This window comes from Rissa tridactyla, chromosome 9 (assembly GCF_028500815.1).
Source record: "Rissa tridactyla isolate bRisTri1 chromosome 9, bRisTri1.patW.cur.20221130, whole genome shotgun sequence".
Lineage (NCBI taxonomy): Eukaryota > Metazoa > Chordata > Aves > Charadriiformes > Laridae > Rissa > Rissa tridactyla.
Window position 1 is genome coordinate 10080902 of NC_071474.1, and position 19276 is coordinate 10100177.

Sequence of the window (19276 nt, forward strand, 5' to 3'; positions counted from 1 at the left end):
AGAGATGAGCTATTCTGATAAAATTGCAGTCTGCAGTATTGGTGCTAAAGACTTACTTTCTCATGATCTCTGTGCCATCTGATCCCTCACGGCCGGTGCTAGACGGACTGTTTCACAGGGGTGAATTGAAGCTGTAGGCTAAAAGAGGGAGATTCTGAGAGTTTCTGAGAGAGGATTTTACAACAGCAGCCCAAAGGCATTCATTACTCCCTTTTTTTGTCCAAACCAGGCACAGGAAGCACTGTGCCTGTATTACATAAAAATAGCTTGGTAGGGATATGGTGGTATTCTTTCTCTGCCGCCATAGAGACTGTTAATTTTAAAGTTCACATCCTTTTTTTGTTTCCTCTGGTGCCTGGAAAAGGAACAGGTGACTTCAGTGTTCAGAGACAGAGATTCGTTTGGCTGAAATCCTCTCCAGTGTCAAAGGAGCTTTCACAGAATCTTCCCTTTTCCTCCAAATACATTTACTGAAGTAAATTTTAATTCACTGTCAGAACCTTCAGGTTTGCTGAACCATTCCTTGTTCAAGCCAAGGGCTTTTCCGGTTTCATACGGAACCAGTGGGTGAGCCAGGAGTTCCTGCAGTAGAGGCAGAGTCCTCTGTTGACCCAGGTGATACCTTACTGGCTATGTTGGGTATCCTGTACAGCCAGAAAATTTCTCTTTCATTTACTCCTTGAAGCCGTGAAACTGCAGTTGAAACCAAGGATAGTTTGGGTTTTGGTTTCAAAATCAGAAGGCAGTTTTTCCCAAACTGATAATAATCCCTTGTTCTGTATCACAGAATGACAGAACGGTAGGGTTGGAAGGGACCTCTGGAGATCATCTAGTCCAACCCCCTGCCAGAGCAGGGTCACCCAGAGCAGGTCACACAGGAACGCGTCCAGGGGGGTTCTGAATGTCTCCAGAGACGGAGACTCCACCACCTCTCTGGGCAGCTTGTGCCAGGGCTCTGACACCCTCAGGGTAAAGAAGTTCCTCCCCATGTTTAGGTGGAACTTCCTATGTTCAAGTTTGTGCCCGTTACCTCTTGTCCTGTAATATCTTGTCCTGTATCTTTACAAAAACAATCTAGCAATTGGATGACTGAAGGGACCTGTGCATGTTGACTCTTCAGTGAAGAAGGCCATTTAGATGGCAGGGTCTGAAGCAACCGCAACAGCAGCACTCAGCTTTCCCTGGTTGGCCGGTCCATGAAGTGCTGCACATTTTCTTGCAGGTTTCAAGCATCATTTGAACTATTTATACAGTAGCAGCCAACAGCAGCTGAAGATGCTAACCTGGCTTTGCATTTCAGTCTTAATGAAGTGCAGCATAGCTTGCACAGAGTTCAGTGAAGGTACGCTTAAGCATTTGGTTTTTATAGGAAATGGATTTGGGAGGTTGTTCCCAAAGTTCAGTGCTGTTAACGCAATGTGGTATTTATATTGTGCTGCAGCTTAACGAGTATTAGAGATGAAAGATAGAGAAGGGTGAAGGAGCACTAAGTTAGAGAAGTGCCTACAAAACAAATAACGAGTAAGTGTGCTGTTTGGTTTGGCTCATTTGTATGTATATGGCTAAATCAAGAAAACATACTTTATACGGAACAGAAGAGACCTAATGTGCTGTTTATTGACACACGCACCGAGTCGTTGGTAATAAAAACAAATGAAACAGTGTAATTAGCTTTCACGTTAACAATGGGATTTAATGGGTGTTTATTGTCCACAGGGTGGTATTTAGAAAAACTTCCCCATAGATTTGCCAGGATTAAATTACCTCCCATAGTTCTGTTGGAAAAGTATGCGTTTTATGCTTGCGAACAAAGAATTTCTTTGCATTCCAGAGGTAATTTTTAGGAATTTTCTGTTGGCTAAAATAGTGTGGAAAATCCATGGCTGTCTAATGACCTGGAGGACTGACTTTTTTTGCATGTTACTCATAGCACAAAAGTGATTATATGTATTATGTGTACTTACACCGTAAGGGTAGCAGAAGGCTTTTGGCCATCTACTCCGATACTCTGTTCGTTGCAGGTCACAGATTTTTGTCCAGTTTGCCGTGGAGCCTAGCAACTGGTGTCTGAGTAAAGTGTCTTCTGGAAAAGCATCAAGGGATGGAAAAATCTGTTACTTACTTTAGTAGCTTGTTCGAGTGGTCCCTCACCTTCCCATCAGCTTGTGCCTAATTTGTCATTTGACTTTGTCTGCAAGTTTGTCTCTCAGTCCTTTGACGTTTGAATTTATCTAATTCAGAATTTAAAAGAAGATTTGGGTAAAAATCTAAAATTCAAGCCTGTGGCCAAAAATGTATCCTAATTTTCTCGAGTTTCAAGTCCAAGATCTTGCTATTTTGCAGAATCTCATCGCCTGTCACATTATAGTGTCTTGGGGGCGGAAACCCCACGTAATGTGTAATTCCTGTCCGTTAGGTGATTTTTCCTTCAGAAAGAGTCCAGAAGCGTAGAGAAACCGTGACCACTGTCAGGTATCAAGCTTAATTTCTTGTCAGTCCAACTCCAAACTTACCCTGAACTCTGAGATCTAGCATAACTTGGGAGGGTTTCTGTCTTCTTTGCTGATAGCAACAAATAATATAACCATCTCTGGTTTATGTTTTATGGGTTTTTTTTTAATTAGGAGCTTTTAATTCCTTTCAGAATTAAAAAAAAAAAGCAAGTGAAGAAATGGATTCAGAAGATTACTGTGCTAGATACATTACAACTATATAAAAGATCTGTGCATTTTTATAAATGGGCAATTGAATATGGCCTGACTTACCACCGCTTGCATGACGTCCCTCCACGTCACCTGTCAGTTAATTCTCATGGCTTCCAATGATTTTATCTGTTGATATTGGCTAATTGTCATAGTTAAGTAACAGCACCTGACACTTGAACACAAATCAAGTGCTTTTCAAGGACTTGCAGAGTTTTCAACACTAAAGCTCTTCATTATGGCATATGGCCCCTAACGCTTATTGGCTCTGGCAGTTTCTTTTGAAGTATTTTTCTATTGTTGCTCCACGTTTAATTTTTCCTAAATTCATATAATTGGATTAAGGCTATTACTTCCAGTGATTTTTATCTCATTTAAACACTGGATATTTTTTGTTCCGTTCTGATTAGCATGAAAAGGAGACTTGCGTTTTCTGTAGCCTTTGTCAACACAAATTGATTTTATGTAATGTCTTGATTTTATGTAGTAGCGCAAGAAATCTATTTGTGGGCATTCGCTTCCTTAAAAGCTTTCAAAAATTGAGTAGAATCTGGACTTGGATCCTGAGAAAAGTAGAACCAAAGCACGTGAAATAGGTTTTGTTACAAAGAAGGATTTATAAGCAGTTCTTTGTAGCTCAACCAGTTGTTCCATTTGGTCTGACGTGCTTCAGACAGAGCTTTGACCACTTTTTCTTATTGACGAGCATAATTCTGCGTTAAAGTTATTGGAGGTTGCCTGTTTACTTCTGTAGGGTAAGTGAAGGGGTCTGGTATATTCATCGTTAACACGAGGAAGACATTTTTGCTGTCTTGATAGTGAATTTTTAAATCTTCTATAAGGAGGTTGTATTCCATCCTCCATTACTTACCCACCTATATTTCCATGCTATTACCGCAAAACTCTTCATGGGCCCTGTTACATTCCTGTTCCTGTTTACATCCCTTTTCTCAATGAGAAAGCTTTAAAAAGCTTCTCACATGTGAGATGCATCTCACAGCAAAGGATTTACTAAATCATCTAAGAGACTTTTCACTCGGTGTATAAAATCGGAGACCAGCCATGGCTGTTCCTTTTTGTATCTTAATTGGGTTTTGTAACAAAGTCGTTTTGTCTCCTTTGCAGACAACTTCAGCAGCAGCAAGCAGAACTTGAAGTACATCAAAGAGATGGGCTGTCATCCTATGACTTATCTCAGGTGAAATTTCGCAAGTTTTTATTTTTGTGCCTGTGATCTTTTAAAACATAAAGCAATGGCAGATTTCAGCAAAATTAAAAATACATTCTGATTGTCCCCAAATTCCTTTTCACTAAATATGATGGAGGGAATTACCTTCCTCTGTGTATCTCGACAGGTGCCTGTTCCAAGTATACCAGCTAATGTTCATGAGGGTGGAAAGTCTGTGGAAAAGCCTGATGCTATCTTCTCCCAAGAGAGAGATCCTAGATTTGCTGAGATGTTTGCTGGAATAACTGCTTGTAAGTGGATGTCTCTGATGTTTAATTTTTAATACTGTGTTAAGCTTGGTTACATGATGTGGAGCACAGCTTCAAGAGAGTGAAGAGAAACTACAGCGTGGCAGAGACATTTCCAAGCAACGTCAATCTTCAGGACATTTCCTAGAATTTGCCTTTAGTTGATAATTCCCCTAAAGATGATGAGGAGTAAATTCAAGGAGGGTAGGACAGCTTTTGTATCACCAAAGCTGCCTAGTTTTGATTCTCTTTCCATTTCACAGGGGCACCCTAAGCAGTGTTCGTAGATACTAAATGTACTGAGCAGAACTTGCCGTTTCCAAGTATATATTTTCTTTCTTAAACAGCAGGTGTGAGTTCATATCTCTAAATAGACATGGATTAAGAAAGTTACCCTGTAGTCTCAAGATAGGCTTGCAATTTTTTATCAAATCACCAGCTTTTGCATTGATGCTTTCAGAGTCTTACGCTGCCTTGAAGTGTAATAATGTTTTCTGGTCAGTTGAGGCATCTCCAGTCAAGTTACCTGTCCGTGAGTCCTTGCTCGTTTCCCCACAACTTCTTAAATTGTTGGCAAGTTCTTAAAAGAGTGATAGGAGTCTCAGCAATAGTACATTCATCTATGTTTTGTGAAAATTACTGCAAGGACAGAGAGTCCTTACGGAGTGCCCTCACCGAAGGCTTTCCCAGCCCTGTTCCAAGAGGTAGCAGCCAGGTTGTCCGTTGGACAGACGTAGCTGACTCCAACTAGCCCCAACCTGTGCTGCCTCTTGCCCTAATAGACAGAAGTCATTGAGAAGGCTGGCAGCTGAAGGGGTCATCCGAAATATATCTGTAGGAAACCAGGCTTATTAATTCCACTGCTCGTGGAAGAACTTGTTAATTGTTTATTGTTCTTAACTGTCCTCACAGAAAAAGAGAAGTTTTTACATTTGTTTTAAATAAATCAATGTGCAAGCGTCACGCAGTGCATGAAGGAAACAACCCACAGGGTTTGACTCCAGGGGTGTTGGGAGATGACCTCACTGTGTTGGTTTCTTATGTCTGGCTTGGCCTTTTCAAATGGAGAAGGCATTGTAACTGCAGGGTAGACTTGATATTCTGTCCTCCTGTGGATGGGAGTTCTCTGTTATCCCTGTTCATCCTTGTCTATCTACTCTAACAGAGAAGTCAACAGCTGAGGCCATAAAAGGGGTCCATTAGAAGGTAGCAAGGCTCCAGCCTTAAACACGGGAATATGTTTTTCCAGGCGAAGAACATCTTGCTTTTTGGCTGCCTTATTGGCTCTTTTTCAGACAGCTCTCCACTGTTTGTGGGGAGGGGTTAGGGTTAAGCGCCTAGCAAGCTGTGAGGTTATGTTCTTGGAAACGCCATTTCTCTTTTCATTCTTATCAATTTACAGGCTATGCTTTTTTTGGGACATTCTCCCTGTCAGAATTTCTCATGGGAGCTGTGATCAAGGTCTTCTCTGAATGATAAAAAGAGAAGGTTCGCAGTTAGAGATGAGATATGCTGTCCAAAACCAATATTGACAGACCTGCGTGCTGCCTGCAAGACATTTGCATTATGTTGATACCCGATCTTGTTCTCTGCAACGTTCTGTAAAAATACAGGTTTGACAGAGGGAGATTGTTGCCATAATTGCATGCAGTGGCCACACATAATTAAAAAACAAAAGTGAGGACAGGAAGCAAGTGCCTTGGGGCACAGGATGATGCGGCTTCTACAGAGATCTTCATTCTAAGGGCAGAAACAGTGGTCCTGCTGGGAGAAGGACTTATCATTGACCAGTAAAGTCATAGAGTTTAGAGACAAACAGGTGTCTAAGGATGCAGGTAAAACAACAAAACAAAATGGGTTTTCAGTCGTGTACCAAAGGTGAGAGCAGAGTAGTAGTGTGTAAAGCCCTGAGTGGGAATACGGCTGGGAGAGATGTGGGCCAGATTCAGAGGCCAAAAAGCATTCGATGTAACTCAGGAAAGAGATCTTAAAGCCTATTTAGCAGCTTGTGATTAGTTTAGCCATTCCCTTTGTCTTGGCCTCATCCTGCGGCACAGACCTCGGTAGCTGCCATGGCAACTCCGCTCCACTTGAGGAATTCCAGTTCATTTAAGGCACTCTCAATTTTGCTGGTGAGTTGTTCTCAAATATCTGAAGTACCCGCAGGATTTTGGCTCAGTCTCTTCCAACCCTGAGAATTTGGTATTCCTGTAAAGGGTGGCCTTAGAAAATAGGACATCTCGTGCAAAAAAAGGCAAAATCATCTGTCCTTCTCAGAGATATCGCAACACATTCTCAATTCTTCCTGCTACATACGAAACCTTCTCTAGATCTCGTCCTCATTTCTCCTTGTTTTTTCGTATGGGAGCGTAGGTTTGCAGCCCAGACTCAGTGTCTCTGCTGGGCAATATGTAGCCAGTGAGGAATTTCTACAGATTTCTACTTTGCAGAGGAAAAGCAGTGACAGCTTGCATCGGTAGCATGTGCCCTCCTTCTCTGAGGCTCCTGTACGGTTATTGGAGGTGTTTTTTTTTTCCTTTGGGAAAGCGAGCTTAGATTCTTGTTAGGAACATTAGGAGAACTTAGGTAACAGAGGAGAGCTGGTGTGCGTTGGAGGCCTTTGGCGAACCACACTCACAAGGTCTCTAAAAGCTAGGGAAAACTAAAAAATACTTCTCTTACTTGTGAGTTGAGTGAGCCTTGTGTCCAGGAGACCATCTTGTGAAATGAGTGGGAATCTGAAAAGAGCCAAGGGGAAAATGAGGAGGCAGACCTGATTTCTGGGTCTGTCAGAGGTGCGTAGCAACAGATGATTGCAAAGCCATCAGCGACTTGCGTAGTGTTTTGCACTTGGAGGTAGTAAGGGGAGATGGGGAAAGTGAATAAATGGTGGTGGAGCAGACCTTTAAATTATTTTAAGAACAGTAGTAGTAGTAGTGAGGTTTCCCTGGGCTTTGGAATAATCTGGTGCCAGAAAATTAAATTAAGGCACCAAATGGTGCTGTTCACCCAATCTTGTTTCATTCAATTAGAGATTGATCTCCAGTTGCCACGTTAAGAGTGGACTATAAAAGTTAATGGCATCTCCGTATGCGTGTTATTCACTGTGCTAGTCTGTCTTACACCCTGCTGGGATGCTTGCTTCCTATTTCATGGCTCCCTAAAGCCACGTATAGGACAGCAGAACCTGTGAGAGACCGGTGTTTTGCGCTGCCGCAGCTCAGGCACGTCAGTCTTGCAGATGCTCAGAAGCAAAGTGCCTCCATCCACCTGTGAGACTGACATGCAGGTAGGGGCTGCAGGATGACCCAGGTTTGCAGGTGGTCGCCCCGAGATCTGCAGGCGTGCCACCAAGCTGCTTGGGAGAGTCGGGTACTCCTCTCCGGCTGTCCTGGAGGGAGGCGGGCTGTCAAATTATATGCACATGGGTTTTTTGACAGCATTCCTGGAGGGCTTCTTCTGGAGGCAGAAATGCACCCTTGCCTGAGGCCACCCCCAGGCAGGCCATGGAGATGCACGTGCATCAGACCTTCTTCAGACTAGGCTTGTTTCATGTGGCATTCCTCCATTCCCCTGGGCAGACTCTCCCATCTTTCTTCCATAAAACCTTTGTTCCCCTTTCCAGTCTGTAGCTGGGACTCATGCACCCATCACTCCCCGCTCTCTGTCTCCGATTTCCCCTCCTGCCAGCGTGGTGGGGAGCAGCTTCCAGCGGGCACAGAGAAGGTCTGGGCTGCGCGGCTGGAGGGCACGTACCAGTCCTATGTTCCATGCAAACAATAGCATTAATGAGGTACATCCTGGGAAGAGGGGCTGAAGTAGACACAGACCAGCTGTGCCTCTCGTTTCATACCCAATAGTCCTATAGCCCTTCTGCGTCATTCTTAATGTGTCCACGGGGCTTCTTCATAAATCTTCAAGAAGGAAAGGAAAATTCCTGCTGCATATATACACTGCGATGCTCATTAAATAATTTTGCCTTAGTTTTCTCATCCTCTAAACTTTTCTCTATCTGTGATTTTCTTTTTCTTTTGTAGCAGATAAAAAAATGATGGCCTCGGCATCCACAGCAGGAAACCAGCAGCTTTACTCACAGGGAAGCCCATTTCAGCCAGGACATTCGGGAAAGACTTTCAGGTACTGTCGTCCAGATCCTGAACGTATCACTTTCTGTCTGAGAGCTGGGGACTGTTCCCCTTTGATCTGGTGGAAACGAATCTGACCTTAGGTGCGAGGGTTTTCTTTATGTGAATGAACTTTGCTTTGCATACGCTCCACTCCCACGCGACATCTCAGCACTTGGACTAGGCTTACAAGCTGAGAAGATTCGGATATCTCTGTTAAAAATAGTGGCTGCTAAATAAATACTGGTTGCTGTGATGATGTAATTGGACAAAGCTAAGAAGCAGCAACAGATCATGAAGGGAAACAAATCTGAGGGGTGATGGGGCAGGCTCAGAGATCGGAGGAACATTCAGCCAACCTAGGAAGGTGCGAAGATTTGGTTTGCAGTTACAGCTGTCAGTGCTTCTGATGGCTGCTTCGGAGAGCATCAGTGCGGGCGCCTTATTAAAGGGAGCAGAGGGATGCTTCATCCATAGTCCGCAGGGACGGCTGGGACGTGGGCATGAACGGTTTTCTGAGACAACTTCTGAATACACACGAGGTGGTGGTCCAGCATTTCCTGAGGAATCTTTGTGTTACTCGGAGTTCAGGTTGTTGCCTACCAGCTGGCAACACACATTTGGCTAATATGAAGTTTAAGAGTTTGCCTGCATTTCCAGTCACTTTTTGAGAGCGTGGTAACAGTGATTGTATTTACCTACATGCCCTTCATATCACCGTTCTGGGACCGTGATACTGAAGTTCCGTTCTCCTGTTTTAGACCAACCGAGGTTGTGAAAGTGAAGGAACAGCCATTCGGAGGCTGTCAGTTCCAGGAATTAGGAAACATCTGCAAACTATAATTTCATTTAAACCGATGTGTTCTTAAAGTTATAATTGCTAATAATCTCAGTGGGGAGAAATAAAATCCCATGCATATGTTTTGTCAAATTAAAACCAAGAATAATTTGGGGGGGAATGACAGTAAATTTAAATGTCTCTTAATTGGATATTGTATATTACTGAATAGTTGACTTGCCGTCTTGGGGTTTGGCGTGTGTTTTGTTCGTTTCCTTTGTCAATTCCTGATGGTTTAACTATAGCTTTTTTCCTACTGCTGTTCTATTACATCAAGCAATGACACATCTGCTAGCATTTCCACCCGCGATGAACTGCCCTCCCTGAATGCTCTCCGGGCTGATCCATTTGGTGGCTGAGCTTGGGCAGCCTTGAGGCACTATTTTGCAGACTCCTGGTTTCGCAGTTTGTATTCCAGATGCAGTCCAGGCCCCTCAGATGATGGGACTTGCCAGTCCAGCGGGGAAGGTGTTGGCAGTCGGGCTGGCCCTCCCCAGAACCTGTTGTGTGCTTCCAACTCCAGCCAGATTTAGATGGATTTTCTGGTCCACATTTCCTTCTTTGGAGACTCTGTGGTAGTAAAATATAAAAATAAAATAATAAAAAAGCAAACTCTACAAAGAATTTCTAAACACACACTTTGCTTTTAGGCAGCTTAAGACAGACAGAATAATAACTCCGGTGTTCAAATGCCTGCCACGTTTTGCTTAGCACTCTGGGAGAGATTTTGTCAGCCTTCTCGGAGGATTCAGATTCCTGCTTCCTCTCTGCTCAGCCTTGTTTACTTCTTTTCCCAGTCTGCTCTCTTCTTTCTCTGTAGGATTATGAAAATAGACAATAGGGAAGGGATTGGAGAAAAGAGCCAGCTGTTTCAATTGATGCACAAAAGCGTTTTTGTGTGTTGTGTCTTCATTTATATTCATTTATATATTTATGTATGACATGTAAAATAATATCTATATATTTATAGATATAAAAAAATATCAAAGCACATTCACAATGTGTGGTTATATAGATTCAGTTGTTCAAGACTTCCATGAGAATAAAATGGTCAAGTGGAGCAGTCCTTCATAAAATTTTCCTTATAATTAGGAATTTCTGGGAAATTCCTCTGTAGTGAAATTCAGGAATTAGGATACAGTTAACATAAACAAGCTCCTCTGGAAATTCTTTTTTTCTTTTTTTTTTAATTCCAAAGCTATTACATTAGTTTAAGTTTCTGTCTTGATTATTCTTTTGCCTGGGTATATAACTGCATGCTCTTCTTCAGCATCATTTGTTGAAAATAGGAATTAAAAGCTCACATTTTAAATACATAACACACACTTCTTCATTTCCCAGGCAGGAAACAAAGAAAGAAGTACTTATAAGTATCATCTTTTTGTACATCTTCATTTAGGATGGTATTTAAGTCAATGCTTCAGTAATGTTGGGGGTTGGAACTAGATGATCTTTAAGGTCCTTTCCAACCTGAACCATTCTATGATTCTGTGAATGTTGACTTTAAGCACAAATTGAAAATTAAGAATCTGCTTGAATGCTCTCTGCAAGCAGGTTGGGTTTTTTTAATGCATTAATTATTGAACTAGTATGGAGCTAAGTGTTAATGCACCATGTGCCAGACTGATCTTATTCCTGCATGCCCTTTCAAAGAGATTATAGAAGTTTAATTCAGAATAATTCTGCCCTCTGCATCTATTCGAAGTGACATTTTAGAATGCCAATATGTTTCATAGTTTTGTGATGGATTTAAGTCATTTTTTATGAAGACAGATTGAACAGTTAGTTTTAATGCGATTATGAAAATTTCCGTTATCTGGAATGCTGTTTGTGCATCGAGAATGTATCCTACAAACGAGGCACTGTTTCTGTTCCTTCAGCTCATCCGTGGTACACGTGCCTGGCGTGAACGACATCCAGTCGTCTTCATCAACAGGCCAGAACCTGACACAGATATCTCGCCAGCTGAATCAGGGTCAGGTTGCCTGGACAGGAAATCGCCCACCGTTTCCAGGACAGGTATTGAGTAAAAGTGTTTTGTCTTCATGGTCATTAAAGATTTGCAATCTCTGTGCTTTTTACAAAAGAATTAGTAAAACCCCATTTATAACGTGATTAAACTCACTTTGTCGTTATCATTTGTGGTTGGAGAGAAATCAGTTCCCCCAATTCTGTTCCTTGGCAGGTTGTAATAATTGGAGACAGCTGCCCTATGCATAACTGCGTTTAGTTTGTTATAGCATTCATAATAGTGGCAGTCGCTACACTGACATAAATCGCAGTGGAAGGTCTCGGTCCTGCACTTACTTTTATATGCGCACTGAATGAAATAAAAGAGGACAGCTGTTAGGCGTTAGTATTAAGCCTAACATGGAATCTTTCTTGGACCAAGGCCTTGCACTCGGCAAGTGAGCAGTGTAATTGGGAAGGGGCGCATACGAATCCAGGCCGAGTTCAGAACAGAGGGTATTTAGCCTGTTGCCCCCCGCCGTGGGCACTGCCCAGTGTAGCTCACGCTGCGTCAGGTGCTGGAGAAACAGCACATCCCTCCATCAGATGCCCCGCGCTTGGCAATGTCAGCCCAGAAACCGCCTCTCTTGTTCTGGGTAACAACAAAAAAAGCTCTTCTGAAACTCTGTTAAAGACAAATAACATGAAATAATCATGTTTGGTCTATCACTAACACTGCTCTTAATCATTCTTGACTTCCCATTGTTCAGTAGGCTAGAATGGCACGTTGGGGCGGGCACTAAATAATTTTGCAGTAACTGAATTGTTTCCACATTAATCACAGTAATCCTGCCCAGCCCTCAGCGTGCCATGGTTATTCTGTCACACCTGTTTAATGAAATCCAGTCATAACATTTATTTTTTTTTTAAACGATATGGAGGATGCTAAAAATGACTAAAAAGAAATTACTCATCCCTCTTACTGTCCAAATTCTGTCCAAGTCCACAGAGCTTGTATGTGAGTGTGGGGAAATTGAAATTCATTCACCCATCGTAAATAAAGTAAAATAGAGTTAAGCCTTGCAGAAGTTACACCTCATGTTCTCACCATCATTGTGGAAAGCTTTAGAAATGTGCGATTTCTTAGCTTGGAACTGAGCTGAAGACTTAATAGCATCTTCATCGTGTTATATGCCTGTTGGGATCTGTTTGCCTCCCCCAGCTCCCCTGCATTTTCCCAAGCAAATAGCTTCACTTGAGCGCTCTGATTGCCCATAACAGTGCACGCTGTTAGAAGTATCCAGAGATGGAATCACCTCTAATTTCTATTTGTGGAATTAGGCAGTGAGTTTTTCTTGGAACTGCTGGATTTGTTCATAACGCGGGAAATCATTTATAGGCAGATTGTGTCTGTAGCATTACACGTTGCTGTAGCCCATGACTTTGGATGAGACACTTCTCCTCCCTTACTCTCAGAGTACGTTGTGCGCGTCTCAAAGCCGTCTTGCAATGTTTCATCGTTTGTGTAACATTCTTGGAGATCCTCTGACAAAGCCATTATGTAGATGAAAATGACAGCAAGTTGGTTTTTAATTCCCTTGAATTAACTCAGCTGCCCAGGTAAAGCAAAGTTAGACTGTTTCTTCCCTCCTCCCAGGGCTGGTGGTTCATACTCCCTCCCAAGCCTTTTTCAAGGCAAAATAGCGTTGCTGCCTGTACTAGTTAGGCAGGGAGAGAAGGCAGCTCATTAGCTTTGAAACTACTTTGACCATTTACCCCCAAGCGCTGGAGACTCTGGTCCTCTGAGAACTGCATTTATTCTGCAAGACGTTCAGATAACTGTGATTTTACTGTGGCACTGCAAAATCAAAACACCTGGTAAATAAAGGGGAACTCTTTATACCCGTTCGGTTTGAGATTAATCCTTGTAGTAGAGGTGAAGGGGATCATGTTTTTCCAAATAGCTCTGATACTGAGTACACGTGAGTTAATGAGCAGGAGAGCTGCAAGTGTTGGTTTATAGTCTGTTGTCTTCTTTATGCAGCAATAAGTTGTCTTTAACAGAGATGAAATATGGCTGAGACAGGAATAACGTGCCTGTTTGCATCTGCAGAGTTTATTTAGCCTGTGCTTTACATTGTTAAAAAGTGAGTCTGCTGTGCTCTTCCTCAACAATAAACTCATTCCTTTGTTTTATCCCTTATTCCTCAGCAAATTCCATCTCAGTCTGGCAAGACTCAGTCGTCTCCCTTCGGAATTGGAACAAGTCACACCTACCCAGCCGATCCGTCATCATACAGCCCCCTTTCCAGCCCAGCCACCTCTTCTCCGAGTGGGAATGCCTACTCCAGCTTAGCAAACCGAAGTGCAGGGTTTGGTAAGTTTTAAATGATGCAGCACAGAAACGCACATAGAAATTAAACTCTCCAGCATTAACGTCATTAAAAATCTTCCAACCTGTTTGTTTGGTGGGTCAGTTGGGAAGCCCAGGCACATCCTGGGCTGCATCAAAAGAAGCGTGGCCAGCAGGTCGGGGGAGGTGATTCTGCCCCTCTGCTCTGGTGAGACCCCACCTGGAGTATTGCATGGAGCCCTCAGCACAAGAAGGACAGGGACCTACTGGAACGGGTCCAGCAGAGGGCCACAAAGATATCAGAGGGCTGGAGCACCTCTGCTGTGAGGACAGGCTGAGAGAGTTGGGGTTGTTCAGCCTGGAGAAGAGGAGGCTCCAGGGAGACCTTATAGCGGCCTTCCAGTACCTAAAGGGGGACACAGGAAGGATGGGGAGGGACTCTTTATCAGGGAGTGTAGTGGTAGGACACAGGGGTAATGGTTTCAAACTGAAGGAGGGTAGATTTAGATTGGTTATTAGGAAGAAATTCTTTCCTGTGAGGGTGGTGAGACACTGGCACAGGTTGCCCAGGGAGGTTGTGGCTGCCCCATCCCTGGAGGTGTTCAAGGCCAGGCTGGATGGGGCTTTGAGCAGCCTGGTCTAGTGGGAGGTGTCCCTGCCCAGGGCAGGGGGTTGGAACTACATGGTCTTTAAGGTCCCTTCCAACCCAAACCATTCTACGATTCTATGAAAGGGTTTTGCTTTCTCCCATTGAGCAGAGCTGACTGAGGGCACCTGTTGCCTCCATGCTGCATCTCCTCCACATCCAACACATTTCAGAATATTGTGGCATTTTATGGTATGAGGCCCTTTTTTTTTTTTTTTTTCCCTTCAGTAAATGATGTCGTGAAAGATTCAAAAGTTCCTTACATCACTAGTACACACCCTCCCAAATTATGGTCAGCAGGTTCAATTTCTTTTCACTTCTCAGGAGAACACTTAAATAGCACAAATTTACATTCTTTTCATTTTTCAACTTCCCTGACTGCGCGCTGGTGTCCTCTGGCCCAGAGATGGCTTGTTGGAGTTTGGCTGGAGGCAGGATTTTTTTGTACCCGCACTGCTACTAACCTAATCAGAGGAGGTGCCATGTTTTGAAATGGTTTTCTTTTACGATTACACGCTAATTTAGTGGCTTTTCAGTGGGTGACCCCTCGGTAAGTTTTCTTCACTCAGAGTTTTCTTCACTCATTCAAGAGTAAAAAAAATTACAAATCCATCAGTGCTAAACACACGTGGAGTCCGTGAAGAATGTTGCTGGCTGATGACAATGAGCAATTCCAAAAAGCATAGGTAGCCGTGTGCTGATGTGTGTCATTTTTCTCTTATCCCTGGACAATAAAACTGGCGCAGGCTGTGGCGGCTGAGCCTGACGGCGTGCGGACCTGCGCCCCGTTGCCTAGAAAAAGCGCATTGAAATGGAGCTCTTCCCACAGAGCTTATTCATGCCTCCATTTCCCACCAGGCTTTGTACGTTTGTTTACGAGACAGCCTTGCATTTCAGGCCTAAGCTACTTGGCAAGAACCCTTTCACCTAATGAGAAACATTTCCTGACCTACATCAGTTTGGATGCTATTAATAACACAGCCTTCGCAGAGGCGAACGTCTTGAACCTCCGGCAGGCAGTAACCGTTTCGCTGAAAAGAAGCATCATTTGCCTCACTGAGTTAATTTCAATGTATTGTTCTGAGAATAAAAATAATAAAAATAAGCAACTTACGGCTTTCTTTTGAAGGGGGACTTAGATGAATGTTGTTTTGGCCCATAAAATGGCTGCAGGGTTTCTGAGTCAGCTGAATTACTGGCTGCGGTAACGTCAGTAAGGGAAGAGCTGTAATTATCTACTTCAGATGTGATAGAAATACATCACCACAGCCTCCTTACTTTCCTGTAAAATGTTCGCTTTATCTGTTTTGCACGGTTTAGCTGGTAGCCAAAAGGACTGGATCAAGCACGTGTTTCTGTGTTTTCTGAAGCCATGGCTATACGCAGTGACTGATTTGACACGATCGAGTCTGGTTGTCAGAGACCTGACGTAGCGCGTGGGTGGAAGTTTGGCACAGGAAACTTGCCACCCTTGGCAAAGGGCACTGGTAATTGGGAAGAACCAGCTGTACCCAGCTTGGCGCTCTGAACTGAGGGGAAAATAGGCAAAAATAGTAGAAGTAGCTATATGGAAAAAAAAAAAAAGAAAAACAAGAGAAAATGTTTGGGGGAAAGCATAAGCCTGGTGGCAAGCTTTCTAAGATGCTAATTCTTAGAAGGAGACATTGTAAATAATTGAAGGAAAATTATCCAAACCTTTTATACATTTGGGGCCAGCCTGTAGAAATACAGGGTGAAATGAGTCCAGCTTAAGTGTGACGTCTGACTGTACTCATGAAAAGTGTCTGTGTAATAGGTGACCAAATTAATGTGTGTGGCATCGTAGGGCTTTTTTTCTGAACTATTCAGAAGAAATGCGTCGCCCTGCAATTATCATTTTAAGTGTACTTACCATAAAACCTCGCTGTTTGCATTGGTCTGTGAAATTTAAATGCTCTCAGACTTTTAAGAAACCATCACCATCCAAACCGGATAATAATTTGCTATAAGCTGGGATGTTAAATAAATGATTTTTCAGCTGTAATATTGGAGGACAAGATAGTCCAGCAAACAGCACTCTGTATTTAATACAGCAGTGTCTGCATTTAATACAGCAAGGCCATTTGTTGATCTTACTGTTTTTACATCTGCTTACAAAATCTGAAAGCGTGCTTCTTAGACGGTAAGGTGTGATATGGTAAGGTGGTAAGCAGTTGCATACTGCTCTGCAAGAATTAGTCTTTTAAAGAGAAAGGGTGTTCAGATGATGCAGTTTGGTTTTTTAGTGACATGGCAAATATTCCTTATTAGTGATTAAAAAGTAGTGGAGGGATGCTTGAAAGAAAATTGTCTTCCAGTGCCCGGCTTGTGGTGTCCCTGTGTGTTTTGCTGTGAGAAATTGGCCTGCCGTGCCTGTGCAGTCCCGAGATGAGCTTTGCTCTGGGGTGGCCCCCACCCTGCGGTCAGGGCTGGAACTCCCTTTGGCTTCCACCCCGCAAGGGCTGGGTGTCACTCGGGGTCTTTTCACAGAATCACAGGGCTTGGAAGGGACCTCTGGAGATCATCTAGTCCAACCCCCTGCCAGAGCAGGGTCACCCAGAGCAGGTCACACAGGAACGCGTCCAGGGGGGTTCTGAATGTCTCCAGAGACAGAGACTCCACCACCTCTCTGGGCAGCCTGTGCCAGGGCTCTGCCACCCTCAAAGGAAAGAAGTTCCTCCTCATGTTTAGGTGGAACTTCCTATGGTCAAGTTCGTGCCTGTTACCTCTTGTCCTGTCTCTGGGCACCACTGAAAAGAGCCTGGCCCCATCCTCCTGACACCCACCCTTTCAGTATTTATAAGCTTTGACAAGGTCCCCCCTCAGTCGTCTTTTTTCCAGAATAAAAAGACCCAAATCCCTCAGCCTTTCTTCATAAGAGAGGTGTTCCCATTCCCTAATCGTCTCGGTAGCTCTCTGCTGCACCCTCTCCAGCAGTTCCCTGTCCCTCTTGAACCGGGGAGCCCAGAACTGGACACAGTGCTCCAGGTGCGGCCTCACCAAGGCAGAGCAGAGGGGGAGGATGACCTCCCTCGACCTGCTGGCCACACTCTTCTGGATGCCCCCCAGGATGCCACTGGCCTTCTTGGCCACAAGGGCACATTGCTGGCTCATGGTCATCCTGTTGTCCACCAGGGCTCCCAGGTCTCTTTCCACTGAGCTGCCCTCCAGCAGGTCAGCCCCCAACCTGTACTGGTGCAGGGGGTTATTCCCTGCAAGGTGCAGCACCCTACACTTGCCCGTGTTGAATTTCATGAGGTTTCTCTCCTTTCTCTCTAAGACTCATTTGCAAACACAGGCGTTGATGGATGTAGCCTCAAAAGCAGGTGCGCGTTTTGAAGGAGCTGCTCTCTGACTTGTGCCCTTTCTCCCCCGTCCAGCTGAAGGTGGCCAGAGCAGCGGCCAGTTCCAGGGGAGACCTTCCGAAGTCTGGTCCCAGTGGCAGAGCCAACATCACAACCAGCAAAGCGGCGACCAGCATTCGCACCCACAGCCCAGTCAGACCGAGGTGTTCCAGGTGAGGAGAGTTCAGTCAGCCCAAATCCCTCTGACAACTTCTCACTGCTGAGGTGAAGAACCGTGGCCCTCCATGACCAGGGTGCCAGCAGGGCTTGGAGTAGTTCCCTCCTTCTGTGAGCTGCCGTAACTTTGCTCTGGCATCAGCTACAACTACAAGGTTTTGTTTTCTGCTGAACAGCAGCATCTTTGCTGATTTAGAATGCTATTTTCCCTTCTTTTTGCACCCTGTACTTAGGTGCATTTTGCAGGGAAACCATGAAATAGTCCCAAATAGAGTGTCTTGGTGCTCGCCTCTAAAATCCCAGTCAAGTCCAATTAGACATCAGTGTAATTCTGTGAGAATTCAAGCAGGAAAGGATTTGGATACTGCATAGAATCGTAGAATTGTCATGGAAGAGTGGCCAGTAATTTTTTAAGGTTAAACCCAGTCAGATATCAGAGAGCTGGTAAACAATCCTCTTCAACTACCTGATGCTCTAGTGACATGAGATGCTCTAGTGACAGAGATTGGGGGGGGGCAGGGGGGGTTTGTGTGTGTATGGTTGGACTTGATGATCTCAAAGGTCCTTTCCAACCGTGAAGATTCTATGATTCTATGACTCTAATCTTGTAAGTACAAGTACAGTTGTAAGTACAATTTTAGGCCTTCACTACAGATGGAGTGGGACTTTGTAAGTTAACTAATAAGGTTTCTGTCCTTGTATAACTTGTTTTTAAGTTAGATCAAGAAGACAGTTTGCAACAAAACAGTGCAGATAAATGCAGAAGAGACAGTTGAAGCCCCAAGCATAGAAGTGGAGCACCTCATTATCTTTTAGAAGTAAATTCACCTGCAAGACCAGGCTTGTGCTCATTTGCTCACAGGAGTGCGGCAGAAGAGACGTTAGCCTGAAAATATTCCTGTGTGAATGAACCATTGCTTCACACAGGAACAAAGAACATCGCTACATCTGGAATAACGACCTGTCTGCGTGCCCCGTGGCCCAGGCAAGATTAAGCTCTTGCATCTCTTTCTGTAAGCAAAGTTTAATCGCTTTGCGCATACTTTAACCCAAAAGCATATTCAAGGGAATTCCAGTGGGGCCGATGGCAGCGTGGATCGATGGCCCGCAGAGACACGGGGCTCCGAGCAGCGTCTTCCTTGTGTCCCAGACAAGTGCTGTGTCCCAGCAGACGTCTTACGAAATGTGTGGGAAAGAGAAAGGGAGAACTGGGCTCACTGCAGAGCGCTTGGAGGTGACCCTGCATTTGGAGGGAATTAGGATAATAGCTGGATGTGACGAGAAACTTGGATGAGCTCAGTTCAAAGGCCTCCAAGAAGTTGCCTGGACTGTTTGTGCCTGAAGCCAGGCGTGGGTTATCAGGAGGGAGGCAGGCTGGAGAGGGGAGCTTCCCTGCCGGGGCTGTACCCAAGGTGACCTTGCCCCGAGGCCCTGGCAGCAGAAACACCTTCAGAGATGGAAATTTAAACAGGTGGGGACAGCTACAGCTTCCCCTTGGCTGGGGAGGAATGTGGGAAAACATTAAATAAGTGCAAGTTTTGGTCAGAAAGTGAAGGCTGACCCTGGCAGCTGAGAAACTGCCAGTCGTGTTCACGGCCTCTTTCCCCACCATTGGCAGGAATGCTACAGACCCCTCAGACGGGCCTCA

The 19276-nt window shown here is 44.3% G+C and overlaps 1 protein-coding gene across 2 annotated transcripts in view; it reads left to right on the plus strand.

Annotated features, from left to right (window-relative positions):
- Positions 1 to 19276, plus strand: part of ARNT2 (aryl hydrocarbon receptor nuclear translocator 2) — a 108389-nt gene that overhangs the window by 83438 nt on the left and 5675 nt on the right. For both annotated transcript variants that reach the window (XM_054214986.1, XM_054214987.1), the window contains 6 exons: positions 3828 to 3900; positions 4058 to 4181; positions 8216 to 8315; positions 11021 to 11159; positions 13302 to 13467; positions 17488 to 17624. In XM_054214986.1, coding sequence (XP_054070961.1) covers positions 3828 to 3900; positions 4058 to 4181; positions 8216 to 8315; positions 11021 to 11159; positions 13302 to 13467; positions 17488 to 17624 — 739 coding nt within the window. The remainder of the gene's footprint in view (positions 1 to 3827; positions 3901 to 4057; positions 4182 to 8215; positions 8316 to 11020; positions 11160 to 13301; positions 13468 to 17487; positions 17625 to 19276) is intronic.